This window comes from Lipotes vexillifer, unplaced genomic scaffold (genome assembly GCF_000442215.2).
Source record: "Lipotes vexillifer unplaced genomic scaffold, Lipotes_vexillifer_v1.1 scaffold129, whole genome shotgun sequence".
In the NCBI taxonomy this organism is placed as follows: Eukaryota; Metazoa; Chordata; class Mammalia; order Artiodactyla; family Lipotidae; genus Lipotes; species Lipotes vexillifer.
Genome location: NW_006777287.1, coordinates 325,048 through 347,598, shown reverse-complemented (window position 1 = coordinate 347,598; position 22,551 = coordinate 325,048). Strand labels below are relative to the sequence as shown.

The window sequence follows — 22,551 nt, the reverse complement described above, 5'->3', positions numbered from 1 at the left end:
AGTATTTAACAATTTATTTTAAAAATGACTTTAACAATTTGAGTATCAGTAAAAAAACCATTGCTAATACACAAATTGAAAAGGGCTTAAAATCAAGTCCTTGTTCCACATTGCACTTCATATTCCCATTTGTATATCAGCAAAGTTGTAGAAGCTGTCTACATCTCCCAATGCCGCATCCTTGCTTTCTGATACAAACATCTATGTTAAACATAAAAGAGACAAAAAATACATGCTAGTAATCCCCAAATTCCAAAGCCCACGTTCTTCACAGAACAATCACAGGTTTGCTATTTAAAAGAAATTCAAGTATATCATTTATAATATTTGTGGATTTTCTGTAGAATTCATGCAATATAGTTTCAAAAGCTATGATGTAATTGAGCTTTTTTAAAAGCACTTAAGATATAATTAAGATCTTTGCTTTCATAATACTTAAGTTGTATTTTATTACACTTGGAATTTCAGTTTTTAAAATATGTAACAGTCAATATTATGAAAGCTATGAATAAAGAGGTTTATTTAAAAAACTCTTAATTTCTTCTATTTTCTAAATAAGAATCTTAATAGGCTGAGAAGGAAAACTTGAGATTATCTTTTTCAAAGCTGCTAAAGATATATTACTCATTTTAAATTAACTATTTTCCAAACATCAACAAAGCAGTACTCAATAGAACCCTTCAAAAACAGCTTTTATAAATGTCAGCCAGAAATTAGAGGAGACCTGGGTTCTATTTAGCTTTACCATAAACTAGTTGTATGATGCTAACAATTTAATAAACCTCTCTGGGCTCAGTTTCCACATATGTAAAATCAGAAAGTTGGATTAGATAATCTTTAACTCATTCAGATCTAAAAACTCCAAATCATATAACCATTTTCTCTCTGTTTCCTTTTCTATTCAATCTGATTTGCCCTATCCCTTAGTACTGTTGTGATGATAAAATGAGACAAAAGACAAAGTACTCTGAATTATGCAAATTCAAGGGACCATAAGCCAAATCAGACTACAAAATCAAAAATTTCCTCTCAGATATTTATCAAAAAAACCCAGTTATAAATACTCATTTAGTCCTCTTATAATGTTTGGTTTTTAAGCTATATTAAGTTGTTTAAGTTTGAAATTTTCAGATACAGCAACCTCATCAACCATATCTAGAAAATACCTACATGTAGTGATTTCTAGATATAGCTCAAGTTTTGATCAAGTATTACTGAAGCAAATGAAAATGAACACTGGGCAATAGGATTGTCCATCTAAAGTATACAATCTTAGAGATATAACATTTTCAACATATCACTACTTTTAAAAAAGGAAGAACTTGAAGAGACATTTGGTGAGACATTTTACTTTAGAAACGTATTATTGAAGGTTTTTAATAAGTAGATACTTACTTTGTAAATTTTTAAGCTATTAAAATTTTAGTTTGGCAAGGAAAAACCAAAGCTTAGCTCCCAATTATTTACCATAAATTCTAAAAATCATGATGTGCTGAAAATACTATTTAATTGTAAGGAAAACGAAAGGAAAGGAAAGGTTTGAATGAAATACAGTCAATAAAATCTTGTACCTTGGTCCCACTGAATATCTCATTGACAACAAGTTGACATCCTTCTACAGCGCCATCTCCATTGAACTCCAAGGCAATAACAGGACCTATAAGCAAACCCAAGAAGTGTTGTCTTAACATGAATATAAATCTATTCTCAAATTAATCTTTTTATTCTTCCCTGAAGAATCTTTAGTGTCTTCTTTGGGGGTAAGAGAAAAGAAAGAAGGGAATAGACAGATGGGACATGTCACTTCAGCTACTTCCTACTCTAATCATAAAACAAATTAACATAGAGTCTCATCACATGACAAGTAGCTTCAATGCCATTATAGGACTAGTGTCACATTTTTAAGTGTTGTAAATAGTCTGGCTTTTCTGGTATTCATACTTCTATGAAAACCATAGAAAGTACAAAAAAATAGTTGATAAAATGACAAATAAGATCAGAAGCTATTCAAATCATTTTGCTAGGCAGCCAGTCTTGCTTCCAACTCTCCTACTTACCAGCCAAGTTCTGGGCCACCAATAATGAAGCTAGGCCAAGTAGGAATTGAGGCCAGGCACCAAAAGTCATGGCCATCTGAAAGTATTTTTCTTGAATGTGCCATAATACTACATTCTAGAACCAACGATCAAGTTTTTATATTTTAATTCACTGAACAGAATATTTGTGCCTTCTTTCCCATACTTAATTTGATTACTTTTAAACCACCTGTACTTTAAATTCTGGTACAAAGATTCGTGATTCAGTTTGGCTTGGATTTAAATGTAGCATTGGAACGACCGGTGTCAAACAGTTGGCAAACATGGCTGTAAGTGGGCCAAACAAAACAAGCCTTTCAATTCAATTAAAATTTTTTCCACTATCACTAAATTCCTAATAGATTTGCTTTTTATCTCCTTCAGTATTGGAGAAGTCCTGACCTCCAGGAAATTACAAATTTCTTAAAAAAGACATAAATCTAGAATCCTGCAGCCTGTGGAACAAAAGCCACATTCACAGAGAGATAGGCAAGATGAAAATGCAGAGGGCTATGTACTAGATGAAGGAACAAGATAAAACCCCAGAAAAACAACTAAATGAAGTGGAGATAGGCAACCTTCCAGAAAAAGAATTCAGAATAATGATAATGAAGATGATACAGGGCCTCAGAAAAAGAATGGAGGCAAAGATTGAGAAGATGCAAGAAATGTTTAACAAAGACCTAGAAGAATTAAAGAACAAACAAACCGAGATGAACAATACAATAACTGAAAATAAAACTACACTAGAAGGAATCAATAGCAGAATAACTGAGGCAGAAGAACGGATAAGTGACCTGGAAGACAGAATGGTGGAATTCACTGCTGCAGAACATAATAAAGAAAAAAGAATGAAAAGAAATGAAAACAGCCTAAGAGACCTCTGGGACAACATTAAAAGCAACAACATTCGCATTATAGGGGTCCCAGAAGGAGAAGAGAGAGAGAAAGAACCTGAGAAAACATTTGAAGAGATTACAGTTGAAAATGTCCCACATGGGAAAGGAAACAGCCACCCAAGTTCAGGAAGCACAGAGTCCCAGGCAGGATAAACCCAAGGAGAAACACGCCGAGACACACAATAATCAAATTGGCAAAAATTAAAGAAAAAGAAAAACTATTGAAAGCAGCAAGGGAAAAACGACAAATAACATATAAGGGAACTCCCATAAGGTTAACAGCTGATTTCTCAGCAGAAATTCTACAAACCAGAAGGGAGTGGCATGATATACTTAAAGTGATGAAAGGGAAGAATGTACAACCAAGATTACTCTACCCAGCAGGGATCTCATTCAGATTCGATGGAGAAATCAAAAGCTTTACAAACAAGCAAAAGCTAAGAGAATTCAGCAATACCAAACCAGCTCTAACACAAATGCTAAAGGAACTTCTGTAAGTGGGAAACACAAGAGAAGAAAAGGACCTACAAAAACAAACCCAAAACAATTAAGAAAATGGTCATAGGAACATACATATCGATAATTACCTTAAATGTGAATGGATTAAATGCTCCAACCAAAGACACATGTTTGCTGAATGGATACAAAAACAAGACCCATATATAAGCTGTCTACAAGAGATGTACTTCAGACCTAGGGACACATTCAGACTGAAAGTGAGGGGATGGAAAAAGATATTCAATGCAAATGGAAATCAAAAGAAAGCTGGAGTAGCAATACTCATATCAGATAAAATAGACTTTAAAATAAAGAATGTTACAAGAGACAAGGAAGGACACTACATAATGATCAAGGGATTAATCCAAGAAGATATAACAATTATAAATATAAATGCACCCAACATGGGAGCACCTCAATACCTAAGGCAACTGCTAACAGCTGTAAAAGAGGAAATCAACAGGAACACAATAATAGTGGGGGATTCTAACATCTCACTTACACCAATGGACAGATCATCCAAAATGAAAACAAATAAGGAAACAGAAGCTTTAAATGACACAACAGACCAGATAGACTTAATTGATATTTATAGGACATTCCATCCAAAAACAGCAGTTCACACTTCTCAGGTGCGCACGGAACATTCTCCAGGATAGAACACATCTTGCGTCACAAATCAAGCCTCAGTAAATTTAAGAAAAGTGAAATCATAACAAGCATCTTTTCTGACCACAATGCTATGAAATTAGAAATGAATTACAGGGAAAAAAAGTAAAAAACACAAACACATGGAGGCTAAACAATACGTTACTAAATAACCAAGAGATCACTGAAGAAATAAAAGAGGAAATCAAAAAATACCTAGAGACAAATGACAATGAAAACACGATGATACAAAACCTATGGGATGCAGCAAAAGCAGTTCTAAGAGGGAATTTTATAGCAATACAAGCCTACCTCAAGAAACAAGAAAAATCTCAAATAAACAGTATAACCTTACACCTAAAGGAACTAGAGAAAGAAGAACAAACAAAACCCAAAATGAGTAGAAGGAAAGAAATCATAAAGATCAGAGCAGAAATAAATGAAATAGAAACAAAGAAAATAATAGCAAAGATCAATAAAACTAAAAGGTGGTTCTTTGAGAAGGTAAACAAAATTGATAAATCATTAGCCAGACTCATGAAGAAAAAGAAGGAGAGGACTCAAATCAATAAAATTACAAATGAAAATTAGGAAGTTACAACGGACACCGCAGAAATACAAAGCATCCTAATAGACTACTACAAGCAACTCTATGCCAATACAATGGACAACCTGGAAGAAATGGACACATTCTTAGAAAGGTATAACCTTCCAAGCCTGAACCAGGAAGAAACAGAAAATATGAACAGCCCAATCACAAGTAATGAAATTGAAACTGGGATTAAAAATATTCCAACAAACAAAATTCCAGGACCAGACGGCTTCGCAGGTGAATTCTATCAAACATTTAGAGAAGATCTAATACCCATCCTTCTCAAACTCTTCCAAATAATTGAGGAGGAAGGAACACTACTAAACTCATTCTATGAGGCCACCATCACCCTGATACCAAAACCAGACAAAGATACTACAAAAGAAGAAAATTACAGACCAATATCACTGATGAATATACATGCAAAAATTCTCAACAAAATACTAGCAAACAGGATAGAGACATGGATATATATATACTAACAAACGTAAGGTAGATAGCCAGTGGGAAGCAGCCGCATGGCACAGGGATACCAGCTCGGTTCTCTGTGGCTGCCTGGAGGGGTGGGATAGGGAGGGTGGGAGGGAGGGAGACAAAGAGGGAAGAGATATGGGAACATATGTATATGTATAACTGATTCACTCTGTTATAAAGCAGAAACTAACACACCGTTGTAAAGCAATTATACCCCAATAAAGATGTTAAAAAAATAAAAATAAAAAAAATAAAACACCTATCTTGATCAGGGAAAAAGAAAAAAAAGGATCATACACCATGATCAAGTGGGATTTATCCCAGGGATGCAAGGATTCTTCAATATACGCAATATACGCAAATCAATGAATGTGATACACCATATTAACAAATTGAAGAATAAAAACCATATGATCATCTCAATAGATGCAGAAAAATTCAACACCCATTTATGATAAAAACTCTCCAGAAACTGGGCATAGAGGGAACCTACCTCAACATAATAAAGGCCATATATGACAAACCCACAGCCAACATCATTGTCAATGGTGAAAAAATGAAAGCATTTCCTCTAAGATCAGGAACAAGACAAAGATGTCCACTCTCAGCACTATTATTCAACATAGTTTTGGAAGTCCTAGCCACAGCAATCAGAGAAGAAAAAGAAATAAAAGGAATACAAATTGGAAAAGAAGAAGTAAAACTGTCACTGTTTGCAGATGACATGATACTATACATAGAGAATCCTAAAGATGCCACCAGAAAACTACTAGAGCTAATCAATGAATTTGGTAAAGTAGCAGGATACAAAATTAATGCACAGAAATCTCTTGCATTCCTATACACTAATGATGAAAAATCTGAAAGTGAAATCAAGAAAACACTCCCATTTACCATTGCAACAAAAAGAATAAAATATCTAGGAATAAACCTACCTAAGGAGACAAAAGACCTGTATGCAGAAAATTATAAGACACTGATGAAAGAAATTAAAGATGATACAAACAGATGGAGAGATATACCATGTTCTTGGATTGGAAGAATCAACATTGTGAAAATGACTCTACTACCCAAAGCAATCTATAGATTCAATGCAATCCCTATCAAACTACCACTGGCATTTTTCACAGAACTAGAACAAAAAATTTCACAATTTGTATGGAAACACAAAAGACCCCGAATAGCCAAAGCAATCTTGAGAACAAAAAATGGAGCTGGAGGAATCAGGCTCCCTGACTTCAGACTATACTACAAAGCTACAGTAATCAAGACAATATGGTACTGGCACAAAAACAGAAATATAGATCAGTGGAACATAGAAAGCCCAGGGATAAACCCATGCGCCTATGGTCAACTAATCTATGACAAAGGAGGCAAGAATATACAATGGAGAAAAGACAGTCTCTTCAATAAGTCGTGCTGGGAAAGCTGGACAGCTACATGTAAAAGAATGAAATTAGAACACTTCCTAACACCATATGCAAAAATAAACTCAAAATGGATTAGGGACCTAAATGTAAGACTGGACATTATAAAACTCTTAAAGGAAAACATAGGAAGAACACTCTTTGACATAAATCACAGCAAGATCTTTTTTGATCCACCTCCTAGAGTAATGGAAATAAAAACAAAAATAAACAAATGGGACCTAATGAAACTTCAAAGCTTTTGCACAGCAAAGGAAACCATAAACAAGACCAAAAGACAACCCTCAGAATGGGAGAAAATATTTGCAAACGAATCAACGGACAAAGGATTAATCTCCAAAATATATAAACAGCTCATGCAGCTCAATATCAAAAAAACAAACAACCCAATCCAAAAATGGGCAGAAGACCTAAATAGACATTTCTCCAAAGAAGAAATACAGATGGCCGAGAAGCACATGTAAAGCTGCTCAACATTACTAATTATTAGAGAAATGCCAAGCAAAACTACTATGAGATATCATCTCACAGTATCACCTCACACCAGTTAGAATGGGCATCATCAGAAAATCTACAAACAACAAATGCTGGAGAGGGTGTGGAGAAAAGGGAACCCTCTTGCACTGTTGGTGGGAATGTAAATTGATACAGCCACTATGGAGAACAGTATGGAGGTTCCTTAAAAAACTAAAAATAGAATTACCATATGATCCAGCAATTCCACTACTGGGCATATACCCAGAGAAAACCATAATTCAAAAAGACACATGCACCCCAATGTTCACTGCAGCACTATTTACAATAGCCAGGTCATGGAAGCAACCTAAATGCCCATCGAGAGATGAATGGATAAAGAAGAAGTGGTACATATATATAATGGAATATTACTCAGCCATAAAAAGGAATGAAATTGAGTCATTTGTTGAGATGTGGATGGATCTAGAGACTGTCATACAGAGTGAAGTAAGTCAGAAAGAGAAAAACAAATATCGTATATTAACGCATATATGTGGAACCTAGAAAAATATTACAGATGAACCAGTTTGCAGGGCAGAAATTGAGACACAGATGTGGAGAAGAAACGTATGGACACCAAGGGGGGGAAGCGGCAGGGTGGTGGTGGTGGTGGTGTGATGAATTGGGCGATTGGGATTGACATGTATACACTGATCTGTATAAAACTGATGACTAATAAGGACCTGCTGTATAAAAAAATAAATAAAATAAAATTCAAAAAAAGACATAAATCTATTAAACAATATGGAACAAGAGAGAAAAATGAAGTATTAAGGAATGAAATACTAAGGTGAATGTAGTCATGTGCCACAGAACAAGGCACAAGAAGGAGAGAAAAGGCTTGTGATTTAATACAGACAACAAATATAGAAAAGGCAGGATATATACAGTTGACTGTACAATTAGATACAGAGAACGAGTTAAAGTATGAGTTTTGCAGTATCACAGTATATAGGTCAAGATGGGTACTGAGTAAAGAAAAGAAGGTAACTGGGGAATATTTTCTCAGAAAAATGGATGATTATATGTCTGGGGCAAGAAATGTGTAAGATCAACCTCGAATATCATGTTGAGCCAAAAAGCAATGAGGCTATCAAAGGCCAATAGGGTTTTATCAAAAGGATACAGGAGCCAGCTTGAAGAGGCTCCTAATGACCAAAGATGAGACATTATGAGATCAGAAGGAATAATGCCTGCAAGTTATCGAAACATACTGAATATATAAAGTCATGAGCTCATAATGATATTCAGAAGAGACACAAACAAAATTCACTGGACACCACTATAGGTTGCTAGGGAACTGACTTTTTACTCTGAAAATCGATGCTTAATTATTTCTCCTTTATTTACTCTGCTTTTCTGATATGAAGCATATTTCAAGTTAGCCAAACAGCTCAGTGTACGAGAAGTTCTGTTAACATCTATTAATAAATGCAGAGGTAATGACACAATTCGAAAATGATCATTTTGAAACTCCTAATAAAATAACTGTATCAGGCAACAATCATCAATGGCTTTAGCATCCCATAGGGAAGACTGACAGGAATCTCTACAATAAAAAGGCTGTCACCACCTGAGTCTAACAATATTGGCATCACTAGAAGCACAACAATCAAATATTATGTGCCTTCTCATTATAGGAAATAGTACCACCTGTGAAATATTCCCCCCAAAAGACTAAACCTGAGTGTAAACAAGGCTTTGATTTAACTTCTAATCTACAAGAACTATAGAGGAACAAATTAAACAAACCCATGCATACTACAGGACAACTGACCACATTTCTTTTATAAGAGGAAGGCATGAAACAAACAGGGGAGGGGGAACACCTGTTTCTGGTTAAGAGCGATATAAGATACAAAACAACCACATACAGTGAGTGAGTGGGCCAGTTTTAGATCTGGATCAAATTAACTGTAAAAATACATAAAGAATGTTTTTAGACAATTAGGGAAATTTGAACATGAACTAGTTAGTTGATGATATTAAGACATTGTTAATCATGTTAGACGTGATAATACACCCCACTTAAGAAAACATTTGTGTAGCTGTCAAATTGTTATGGTATAATCTTATGGTATATAAAATATATCTTAATAAAACTGTTATTAGAAAGCATTCATTTTTAATTTCACTTTGTTTAAGACACACTGAAATATTTAGGGATGAAATGACAAGACATATCAAAATTTGATTAAAATATTTTAGCAAAAAGGAGAATATATAGATTATTTTTTAAAGTATGGCAAAAGGTTGATAAAACTGGGGGATGGGTACACATGGGGTCATTGGAAGCTACTTCTGAGTAGAAACAGTACATTTGGAAATTTGCAAAAAAGAGTTTAGAAAGCGTTTCAAACCGAATAAATACTGAACTAAAAAGAAAAATTTGATAATGTAGGGTTTCCAGTTTTGCAGAGAGTAGAAAGTTTGAATTAAGGTAGAATGGAATATGCTTTTATTCAGGATCACTAAAAGAAATACAGTAGATATATCTTTTAAAGTCAGATATTTATTACTGAAAGTTCCTGTATTCTACAAAGACAATATAATCTAGAATTCAGAAATACAATTTTGGTAGAATTACCCAAGTATGTAAGTTGGTTGCTATCCTTTGAATAGGATATGAAGAGCTTCAATAAGTGACTTAATTTGCCAACAAAGAAACATCAACAAAAAAGGTGGACAACTGCATCAGTTTTGATTAACATGTGTGGACCCTAAATTTAAAAAAAACCTACACCACCAACAATGCACTTTTTAAGCAGTTCTATTTGTCTCTCTCTCTAATGATGAGGACTACAGTTACTTCAAAGTGCTTACTTCAAGTGACTATTTCAAACTGAATTATGAGGTCAACAAGATCACTGGTCATGTTTTTACTGTTTTAATGTGACTGTCTTATCAAATAGCTTGCAGTAGCTTTAAATCTAAATATTTGAACTGTCATGAAAAAATTGTGAGACTTCGAAGTAAACAAAAAAGATTTCTGGATATCCTATCTAATGAACTCTTCTGTGTTATTTAACATGACCTTGGAACAAGTCACTGTCACGTCTCAATTAGGTTACAGCAACAGCCTCCCAGCTGGTCTCTCTGTTTCTCCCTTAGAGTAACCAGAATGATGAAAGCTACATTTTAAAGGGACCATGGCATTCATATGCTCTAAAACCTCCAGTAATATGTCTATATTTTTCTTATTTTTAATTTTTCTAAAAATAACTGACAGTTTAAAGTAATAATGTGAACAATGCATTAGGTATTTATAGCATATGTAATAGTAAAATATATAATAGTAACACAAGGATGGGAAGGAAGATTTGAGAATATGATGTTATTAGGTCCTTATATACTACAGCTGATGTGGTATATTATTATAAGGTGGACTCAAATTATTTAAATATGTATACTGTAAAACCAAAGGTGACCATTAAATAAGATTTAGGAAAAGAGGTATAAATACTAAGTCACTAGGGGAGGTAAAATGGAATGATTAAAAAATACCCAATTAAATAGAAAAAGAGGTAACAAAAAACAAAGAACAAATGGAACAGAAAGCAGCTAGCAAGATGGTAGATATTGATCCAACGATATCAATCCCCTTCAATATGAATGGTGCAAACACACCAGTTAAAGACAGACTTCCCTGGTGGTGCAGTGGTTAAGAATCTGCCTACCAATGCAGGGGGTACGGGTTCAAGCCCTGGTCCGGGAAGATCCCACGTGCCGCGGAGCAACTAAGCCCGTGCACCACAACTACTGAGCCTGCGCTCTAGAGCCCACAAGCCACAACTACTGAGCCTGCGAGCCACAACTACTGAAGCCCGTGTGCCTAGAGCCCATGCTCAGCAACAAGAGAAGCCACTGCAATGAGAAGCCCATGCACCGCAACGAAGAGTAACCCCTGCTCACTGCAACTAGAGAAAGTTCAGGGGCAGCAACGAAGACCCAAGGCAGCCAAAAAAAAAAAGACAGAGACTGTCAAATTGGATTGAAAAGCAAGAACCAACTATATGCTGTCTACAAAAAATTCACCTTAGATACACAGATTTTGATAAGCTCAAAGAAAAGGGATAAAGCTTTATGATGAAACACTAACAACCAAACAAAAGCTGGAGTAGCTGTATTTCAGACAAAGCAGATTTTAGAACAAGGAAGATTATCAGAGACAAAGAGGGACATTACATAATAATAAAGGATTCTTCAAGAAGACATAATCCTAGATGTGTATGCACCTAATGACAGAGTTTCAAAATTCACAAGGCAAAATCTGATAGAGTCTGAAAAAAGAAATAGACGAATCTACAATTACAGTTGAAGACTTTGACACTCCTCTAATTCATAGAGCAAGTAGGCAGAAAATCAGTAAGGATATAGATGACCTGAATAGCGCTATCAACCAAACCGACCTAGTGGACATTTATAGAACATTTCTGCAAAGAAAAGCAGATTATATATTCTTCTCACCTGCACATAGATTATTCACCAAGATAGACTATATCCTATTCCAGAAAACAAGCCTTAACATATTAAAGAAAACAGAAATCATACAATGTGTGTTTTCAGACCATAACAGCATTAATCTAGAAATCAGTAATAGAAACACATCTGGACAATCTCCCAAATGTTTGGAAATTAAACATTATACTTCTAAATTATCCATGGATCAAGTGAAAAGTCTCAAGGGAAACTACTACATCAGGGGTCAGCACACTTTTTCTGTAAAGGGCCAGATGGGAAATATTTTAGGCTTAGTGAGCCATACAGTGTCTGTCACAACTAATCATCTCTGCTGTTACAGTGCAATAGCAGCAAAACATAATAAATAAAAGAATGAGTGTGGCTATGCTCTGATAAAACTTCATTTAAAAAACGTACAGTAGGCCATACTTTGCCAAACCCTGAATTAAATGAAAATACATCATATCAAAATTGGCAGAATGCAGCTAAAGCAGCACTTAAAGGAAAATTTCTAACACAAAATACATATACAGTCAATCCTCATTATTTGTGGATTCCTTATTTGCTAATTGCTTACTTGGTAAAATTTATTTTACCAAATAGGTAAAATATTTTACTGAAAATCAATACTTGTCTTTTCATGGTCACTCATGGACACACACAAAGTGGCAAAAAATATGAGCTGCCTGACATGCATGTTTCCAGGTAAATTTGAACAAAGTGATGCTCTGCTTTCTTGTTTCAGCATTCATTCTGTAAACAAGTGGCCTTTTCACAGTCCATCTACTGCCACATGACCCTCTAAAACAAAGGAACCCAAATCTAATCATCAGAACCATCTGGGGAATTTTTTAAAATGCAGATTCTAAGGGAATATCTCAGAGATATTTGAATCAGTCTTTCTGGGGTGGGAGGTGGAAATTTAAATCTTTAACAGCACCCCAGACGGTTCTGAGAATCAGTCAGATTTGGAAGATTCTCAAGATGAAAAACACAACGAATTCTCTCATTTGGCTGTCAAATAGCTTCATTAATTGAAAGGAAATAATTATGACTACTTTAACTGAAGAGGAAAACTTAGAGACTCTAAAGTATAAACTATTTGAAATAAAAGTGAATTTTCAAAAGAATAAGTCCATCCCCCTGCTAAGAACAGTGGTTTGCAACTGGGAGCAATTTTGTCCCCCACGGGGCATTTGGCAATGTCTGGAAACATTTTTGGTTGCCATAACTGGGGCAGTGTGCTATTGGTACCTAGTCAGTAGAGGCCAGAGATGCTGCTAAACATCCTATAATGTACAAGAGAGCCCACCACAGCAAAGAATTATCTAAAATGTCAACAGTGCTGAGGCTGAGAAACTCTCCTCAGAATGACTGATGGCCACTTTTACATAAGGACCCAATCCATCCAACACCTGCTGGAATATCTCCACAGACAGCCTGCTCATTATTCTACATCAATCAATGCACTATTGGGCAGCTTAAAAATTTTCCCCAACTTTTCTTTTGAAAAATTCTAAACATTGTAGAAAAGTTGAAAGAATAACAAACATCCATTTGCTCTTCACTTACACCCATCAAATGTTAACATTTAGCCACATTTGCTTTGCCACACACTATACACATACACACACATGCACACACAGACATGCACAAACACACACACTTTTTTGTTTTGCTGAGCCATTTGAAAATAGCAGACATCATAACACTTCAGCATGCATCTCCTATGTAACCACAGTACCACTATCATACTTAAGGATACAACAATAATTCCAAAATATCATCCTCAGACTTCCCCAGTTGTCCCCAAAATGACTTCTACAGCTTTATAGTTCACCCCACCCTAATCCAAAATCCAATTAAGGTTCACTCCCTGCATTTAATTGTTAGGTTTCTTTTAATCCAGAACAGTCCCCCATTGTTTTTGCTTTCCAGGACATTGTCTGAAGAGTCCTAGCCAGTTATCTTATAAAATGTCTTCTATTTTTGATTTGTTTCAGTTTCCTCATGGTGTCATTTAACATGTCTCCAGATTCCTTTCTTCCCTATAAACCAGAAATTAAGTCTTGGCTTGATTAGATTCAGGTAAAATATTTTTGGCAAGAATACTTCATAGATGATGATGTGTATTTCTCATTGCATCACATTAGGAGAAATACAATGTCAGGCTGCCCTGCCATCAGTGATGCTAAGTTTGATCACTGGGTTAGTGTGATGATCATCAAATCTCTGCTCTAAAGGTACACTTCCCATTTGAATTAGAATGTATAAGTATCCTACTTTTTATCAACTTTTACCCCAATAGTTTTAGCATCCACTGATAACCTTTGTCTGAATTAATTATTACATCAGGGGTTAGAAAGTGGTGATTTCTGAAGTCTATCATTCCTTATACGTTTATTAGCTCAGAGTATTCTATAAAGAGCAGAAGAGCTTTCCTTATTCCCTCTTCCCTCGCCCCCCTTTTTTTGGTGCTTAATACACATTTATTAACTGAATACATTCAATACTGTTGATTTTTCAAATTAGATAAAAAGCATGGGCTGATGAGTTTTATGGAGATATTTCTCATATTATAAAAACAAATTTTAAACAAGACCTGTGACTACTTAGATGAGAAACTGATTATTACTGTGAGCCAATTTGGGGTCCTGGAGAAAGGGTCATTTCAAGCTAATGGAAGAGTGCCTCTTTTAATAGAGGATAGGAAGCTTCTAGATCATGGGAATGTCTAGCAGTTATTCATGATGTCCATGTAGACCATATAGTTAGGTAGATTCCAAGCTGGCTGGGCACGCTGGTCCATAGTTCAGGGCCAGTTTCCTCTCCCCTCTTTCTTATTATCACTATGGATGCATGGATTTCTATTGTTGTTTAATCAATTCCCTTCATTATTGTTTTTGATGCTCAAATTGTCCCAAATTTGGCCAGTGGACACTTCTTGAGACTCCTTCAAGCTGGCTCCTGTGACCTTTTGACGTGACTTCATTAGTCTTTGACCACTTCCTATGGACATCTCTGGTTTTAAAAGCTGTTTATATGATATTTATTTGCTGAAATTCCTATAACATCTGTCCATTAGTTTTGGTTCTACTTTTTTCAGGAACAGAACATTTTATTTCTTCCATGTGGCATGTTATGTGACTTAAACACATATTATGGCTGGGTTGGAGCAATTCTGTGAAACCGCTTCACTAACATCACACAAGTATATAAATCATTAATTTAGGCCTACTCATATGCTCACTTCATCCCTAATCCTCACACTTTAGGATGTCTATTACATACACTTATTACTTAATTCAGTTTCTGAAAGCTGCTAAGAGTTTAAAGATTTGTTTCCAAGGTTCCATCAAATTTTCCCATATCAAAATGGCTGTATCAAAGGAGCCGGGTCATAATTTCCTATATATGATCTGGGATAGATTCATGCACTGGTTGAAGCCAGTCCTTGGTACTACTAGAATAACCACTAAGGTATATGAAATACTGTATTACTACTTAAGGGCCGAATCGCACCCAGCATTAGTTATTAAAGTTATCCTAACAATCCTCCAATATTTTCATACAGGTTTTTGCAGTTTATTACAACTTATTTATACATAAAGAGCATGTAAATGCAGATGTGCCTTCTTTCTAGGGTATATCCAATCAGCATTACCTATTACCATATATATTTGCTCAGGCCAGTCAAGAAAAGCCTGAAGAGCCTAGAGCAAAAAATGTCCCTGCCCTAATAGATGAACGGTACTCTGTCTTCTAGAATACATGGAGGCAAATAGCAACACTTCAGGAGGGCACAGGAACTCTAGTTCCTCTGTTTGTAGACATATTTCCGGTATCTGACAACTTAATCAGATCATGTTAAATACACAGAATAGTATACTGTTTCATTTATATTTCTTATTCCTTTTCCAGTATGGTCAAAGCACACTGAAGGCAGAAAGAATCCTTATCAAGTGCTTTGTAACTCTGGGCAGGGAAAAGGAAATGGTCACTCACTATAGTACAATAATAATAATAAAATAATTTAAAATAATAAAATGTGACTTTCAAGAACGAAGGTGATAGAACAGGGAAAAAAACCCCTAATGCCTAATTTCTAGGTGGTTACATATAGCTTTTCGAATGATGTGAAATTTTGACATTTCTGAATAGTAATAGGAAAACCATAAAACAAATGACAAAGAGAAGACAATGTAAGAGAAATACTAAAGGCAAGAGTAAAACAAATCAGCAGGTCAAGGGAAAAACCACAAAAGTATACCAATCATCCAGAAGGTACCTTTGTTCAGAAGAGGAAGGAAGTCAGGTGCTTTTTCCCGAAAAACCCTTTGAGCATCTTCAGCTTTCATTGACACCTCCTTTGTCTGAACCAGGAAAAAGCCTTTACCAACCAGCTGTGGGAAATAAAATTTCATTTACATTTTAAAATGACCTGAGACTAAAACAATATTTTCCTATTCTACAATTTTTCTGTATAAAATGCAACACAGTGCTCTGATTTTTGTTTTAGTTATAACTGTAATTAATTCAGAGTGTTTGCTATAAACAAGTTTTCACATACACAAGATTCTTTCTTCCAGATGGGTGGTTCTGATTAAGAATTAGTACTGCCACTCCAATAAAGATGTTAAAAAAAAAGAATTAGTACTGCCTACTGTTACAATTAAGGGTCAAATAAATGTAAATTAGCCCTCAAAATTTTAAACTTTATTAAAAAAATTTTGTTGACTGAAACTAACAGAAGCTTTAGTTTGGTGATACTGTCCAATGAGAGGAGAATCGTTAAGTAAAGTATGGTACATTCACAAGATAAAATACCATAGTTTGTTAAATATAACAAATGATAAAAGGGGGAAAGCTTATATAATACTGTTAATTTTAAAAAGCATGATTCAAATTTATATAGCATAGCACAATAACGCTAGAATACATTTATGGAGTACTTACTATGTGCCAGGCAGTTTTATGTGTTCTACATGTAAAACACGTTTAACCCTCTCACGAGGCAGGTATTATTATTACTCTCATTTTACAGATGAGAAACTAAAGCACAGAGTGGTTAAGAAATCTGCCCATGGTCACACAACTATTAAGGGACAGAGCTGTGACTTGAACCCAATTAAACTGATTACAGACTAAGTAAATTAAAATTATTCCTACAAAGACAATTCAAGGTACAGCACATTATGGATGATTTTTAAACTTATTTCTACTCTTCTTTATTTCTACAGTTCTCTACAGTGAGTATACATTAATTTTTAAAATAATTATGAAAGTATTTTTTGAAAATGCAAAGCAATTCAACCAATTAAAGCTTATTGAGTTTTTAATTATAAAAGTAACAAATAGGCTCAATACAGAACATTTATTTTTTTAAAACATTTAAAAACTAAAAAACAGAAACAAAGAAATATCAACCAAAGTGCTACTCAAAGATGCCACTGCTATATAGGTATACTTCCTTTTTTTTGGCCACGCTGCGTGGCTTGTGGGATCTTAGTCTTAGTTCCCCTAACCAGGGATGGAACTTGTGGCCCCTGCAGTGGAAGCGCAGAGTCCTAACCACTGGACAACCAGGGAAGTCCTGGCATACTTCCTTTTACCCTTCCGGTTTTCGTTTTCCCCCATTACAGAAATAATACATGTTTTATGTAAAATCCATAGAGCTACGAACAAGAAAAGAAAACCCTGCTCTTAATCCACTTCCTAAAAAGAACCACAACCGTCAACATTTTAGTATAACTCTCCAGACTTATCTACTTTAAAAAAAATCAGATACGTAATATTCTACAAATTTTCACTTACTCGGTTGTGAACATTTTCCAACTATTCTACTATAAAATCAGTTTTAATGGTTGATAGTATTTCATTCTATGGCTACGTTATTCCATATCATTTCATCAAATTGGATTCAAACTCAAATCCTTTTCCAGAGCCCTCAATGCTGCCTCAGAAAAAGAGAAACATCCATAAAAAAGTAGCAGAAAATTACATAAACATCACTGCCAGATAATGACTGCAAAGTTACTTAAATTATCAGAAACAATCCCACATCTGTTTCTAATTCTCCAGACTGCTCAATACCTCTCATTTTATAGTCAGACACATAAACTGACAAAAGTAAGATGATTAATTCAAAACACTGTTACCTAAAAACAATGAACTATGAAACTAGTATATTTACTTTGATATTTCACTGTAGACATGTGAAGAGACTCTTTTTCATGAAAATTCATCTACTTTTAAGCTTTTTTTTTTTTTTTTTTTTGCGGTACGCGGGCCTCTCACTGCTGTGGCCTCTCCCGTTGCGGAGCACAGGCTCTGGACGCGCAGGCCCAGCGGCCATGGCTCACGGGCCCAGCTGCCCCGCAGCATGTGAGACCTTCCCGGGCCGGGGCATGAATGCGTGTCCCCTGCATCAGCAGGCAGACTCCCAACCACTGCGCCACCAGGGAAGCCCCTACTTTTAAAGACTTGAAAATAGAGGTAACTACCCAACTTTAATATACAATAAGTTATATATTAATATACATGTATATATACATATACATGTATATGTTAATACACAATGTTATACAACTTTAAGTTATACAATACTTCCAAACAATTCCAAATACTTTAATTTATCCTGTGCTTATCTGTGATATAGTTAAGAGGCAGCAAGAAATCTGATCTTTAGGTAAGAAAACTGAGGCCTAGTATCTTCTCTTGACTCCTATGGAATGTACTTTCTGGTTTACCCAGTTTTTCTGGACTTCCTACTCTCTCAAGTTTTACACTTCTTACCTTAAAAAATCATTATGATATGTTTAATTTATGAAAACACTATGAAACAAAATTCTGTGCTACTCCTAGGGTTTAACAAAACCAGAGTTAGCAATCACAGTTCCAGTCTAAGCTGTTCTAAGACATTTGTGTTATGATACGAGAAAAGACTCAAGTTTCATTTTTTTCCGTCTCAGCATTAACTAGCTTCTACACATATTTCCCAGGGAACTCGAGCTTCATTTTTTAAAAAATATGTAATCGCTCTCTTGATATGTAACTTACCGGTCTTTCAGCACACTGTGATACCCTCTTCACATGTACTTAGCATTTTCTTCTTTTTGTTCTCTTAATTCTGTGATTTCAGAATTAGTCAGGATAACTCTAGCCAAAAAGTCCCAGGGTTTTTCCTTCTAGGCTGGAGGGTAGTATCTGCCTTGCCTCCACACACTTTCGGTCACATTCCAGCTCCACCAGGCATTTATCAACTTTCCTTTACCACTGAGGCAGCATAATAGCATCATGCTTAAGGGTTAAGACTATGGCCTACAAAGCCAAACTACCTGGATTTAAATCATGACTCTGCTACTTACCAGCAAGTGACCTTTTGCAAGTTACTTACCTTCTCTGTGGCTCATTTTTCTTATCTGTATAAAGAGAAACAATGGCACCTATTTCATAGGTTATTCCTGAATTAAATGAGTTAATTCACTTAAATACTGTACAACAGTCACCTGACGTATAATAAACACTATATTAACTGTTAGCTATTATTATTGTCATCATTTTTGTTACTGTTATTGTTGGATTTTTATTTAAATTATTTTGTAATCCAGAAGGACATCTAAAGAACATCACTCTTCCTGTTCATATTGCAAAAAGTGCACACAACGGTGCCATTTTGTACAACAGATATCAAAAGTTAAAAGGTTAAGAACATCTGATGACTCATGAAGAATGACAGTGTTTGTTTTGATGGCATTTTTCTTTAAACGTACTGTACATTCTTTATGTCCTCTCCTCATTATCTACCAAAAAGGAGTTTAACCTGAATAATTACCTCTCTTGAAAACTGTATGTAGATTTTTAAAAAAATCACCATACAGTATAATGAAAATGTTTACCTCTCAGATGTTGGATTAACGTGATTAGATAGCTCAAAGGCCAGAGCACTTTTTCTATCTCTCACCAGATCCATAGCACATTTTTATCAGATTGGCATAATCAAGAAAGAAAATATCAAAGTCTTAAGATTATACTTGGCTTCTGTTGTTTTTAAAACTGGACCTTAGATATACTTTGTGGATTTCAGACATGGGTTTTCTACATTGTAGAATGTATAAGCTACAGAGAGGTGGTCATTTTTTTAGTTTTTTTTATTTTCTAAAACCGTTCCTTTTGACAGAAGTGTTACAACTTAAAAAAAAATCCATTCAAAGAGAGTTTTCCATTCACCTCTCCATTTCTGGAAGTTTGATTTTTAAATTCAAAAAGACTCTTTCTGAAGAAAGCCTGATTAATGACTAATCAATACATCCTACTGCTGCCTCCCCACTGGAGGAACTGCTGCTTCTGGAGCCCCTAACCTCCACATCCCCATTTATTTTTCAAGTGAAAGCTGCTACCCAAAGAACCCTTCTCTACTCCTGAAAGCACTAAAAGCCCCTCCTCATGAGTCCACAATCTCTGCTGTCGCAGCTGCCACCGCATTGTTTCACACCAACTTCCTCTTCATGGCAATAGGGCAAAGGAAAGTAATGTGGAGGTTGCTCTCAGTCAAAACGGGCTCCAAAAGTTGTATGCCTAAATGCCTTTCCCACACCTTAAACAGTTAAAAACTCCAAATAAATTCCCCCACTAAATAATTAAAAAAGGTCATGCTTTACTTTGCAGTACGACTTTTGTGAGCTCCCATGGAAATCAGTTATGATAAAGAATGGAAGTTCTTTGAGGGCAGAGAATTTTGTCTATTTATCTCCACTCCCAGCATATATTTCATCAGCTCTAAACTGCCACCAATTGTAAGATGCATTTCAGAGAAGCAAAACTGTGGAAAACAAAGGTGCATCCTATAATCAATGAAAGATGGTGACAGAGTAACCTGCACATAATGAGTGCTTAACAGATGCTTCCTGAATTGAATTGTTTTTAAAAAGTTTCTTTGGGAAAGTATTTAAGGCCTAAGCAACAACTTGCAGATAAATCTGTAGGGGGCAGAGGACTATAATTTAAGGATTGCCTGTATTTCTAATAGCCAATTTGAAAAGAATGGACGCTCTCCAGAAAGTGGTGTGTTTCTATGTAGGTGTATGTCTGTTTCTCTTCTCTCTCTTCTCCTTACCTCATCAATTAGTTTCCTGGCATTTGCGATAGTATAATCACCAGCAAATAATACCACTAAGCATGACTCATCACTGTTCTTCTGTCTCTGACCCCGGGACACTGGAACGATACTTCTACTGGCTTCTGTGGAAAGGCGGACAGCTTTGAGCTCTTCGGTAGTAGGTAGAGGAACATGGTCCTGAATGACAGCATCTTCTGGAAGAAGGCTCCAATTGAGTTCTCCTGACACAGGTGTAAAATCATGAATGTTACTCCAGGTATTATTGAAGATACTGAGCCCTGCATCTTTGAACTGGAAAGCTAATTCAGGGTAGTACCATTGAAAACAGCCAAACTTGATATTCGTGGAAGACTCAATAATGGGCTGAGTGGCACAGCACAAAAAGACTTCCAGCTTTCTACAATCCCGCACACGAAACTGTTGGCAAGCTAATGCACACTTGCAATCTCTGCAATTCCGGATAAACACACTGCCTTTCACCGGTCCCAGAAAAATGACACAGTTAGTACAGTCATCAATAGTAACTGTAGCAGAGTGATCAAAAATATAGATGTTACAGTTATCACAGTCTTGAATGAGAAACTGTTGTCCTGCCACTTTCCCAGGTAAGCGACCTACTGTTTCATCCTTCAGTCCACTGAACATGTAGTCTTTCGGATCAACCTGCAGAAACAAAACACAGGCCTTGAGTATTATTGACATTATTTAGCAAACATTGTCTATTGGGAGTCAGGAATGATTTTTATTGCTAAAATAATATGTTCCAACTCTTACTGACTTTATGACATAATAAGAAAATGAGCAGGACAAAAAACTTTTTTTTAATAAATACATAAAAGGCATGGGGGGAAGAAAGGGAGAGGAAACTGTTATAGATAAAGAAACACTCAGGACATACCAACCAAATGATGTGTAGACATTGTTGGATCCTGTTTTAACATATCAACTGTAAAAGTACATTTTGGAAACAATTGGGGAAATATACATACACACAGCATACTGGATGATATTAAGGAATATTTCAGCTTTGAGCCTTTTCTTTTTCTGATGCTTCACTTTTAAAAAACTTCTGCGTCTTTAAAACTTCTGAACTTGGAAATACACCCAGACTGGAATATGTTTCTCTATCTTTCCATAAATTGATGCCTAGGTCTTAGTTTCTAAACCCTGACTGATTTCTGCAATATGCTACAGAAAATGGAAGCACCTGAAGGCCCAAGAATCACTATATGTCAGAATTTGTATCTACAAATTTGATTGAAACATTTACTGAGCTACTCCTACAATGTAAAATTTTCAAATTTCACCATTTCCATCTTTAGGCATTTTAAAATAAAGCTCACAGAATCTTTTAAACAGTGTGCCTGGAATCTGTTACATTATTTTTTAAATTTTAGCTGAACTCTCAAAATATAGTCAGTAAAAGACCATTTCCATTTTTCTAAATTAATTTTAAATCTACTTGCACTGTCTTAACCTCTTTGTGAATATTAAATTTCATACAAAACTATTCATGTACCAGAAACAGGCTCCCATAGGTACAGTACACAAAAACTTGATTATTTACAAAGAATAATTTAATCATCTTAATCGTTAGCAAACTACCTTAAAGTGACTTATTCAGTATTACACAACAAATGTTGTACTCATCAGTTTTACACAATGTACTAGAAGTAGTATTGGTCTGTAGCATGAGCAATAAAAGACACAGTACAGTCATCAATAGTAACTGTAGCAGAGTGATCAAAAATATAGATGTTACAGTTTTCTTAGTCTCAATTTTATCACCTATGAGCAGCATGAATGAAAAAGGCACTTTAACTTTCCAGATCTTCATTCAGCC

At 35.3% G+C, this 22,551-nt stretch overlaps 1 protein-coding gene across 1 annotated transcript in view; it reads right to left on the bottom strand.

Annotated features, from left to right (window-relative positions):
• Positions 1-117: 117 nt before the first annotated feature.
• The window catches only part of RP2 (RP2 activator of ARL3 GTPase), a 43,519-nt gene continuing 21,085 nt past the window's right edge, over positions 118-22,551 (bottom strand). Inside the window, exons 2-5 of the mRNA XM_007450831.1 lie at positions 20,706-21,371; positions 15,879-15,993; positions 1,572-1,657; positions 118-201 (exon numbers count right to left, since the gene is read on the bottom strand). Of these exons, the coding sequence (XP_007450893.1) occupies positions 118-201; positions 1,572-1,657; positions 15,879-15,993; positions 20,706-21,371 (951 nt within the window). The remainder of the gene's footprint in view (positions 202-1,571; positions 1,658-15,878; positions 15,994-20,705; positions 21,372-22,551) is intronic.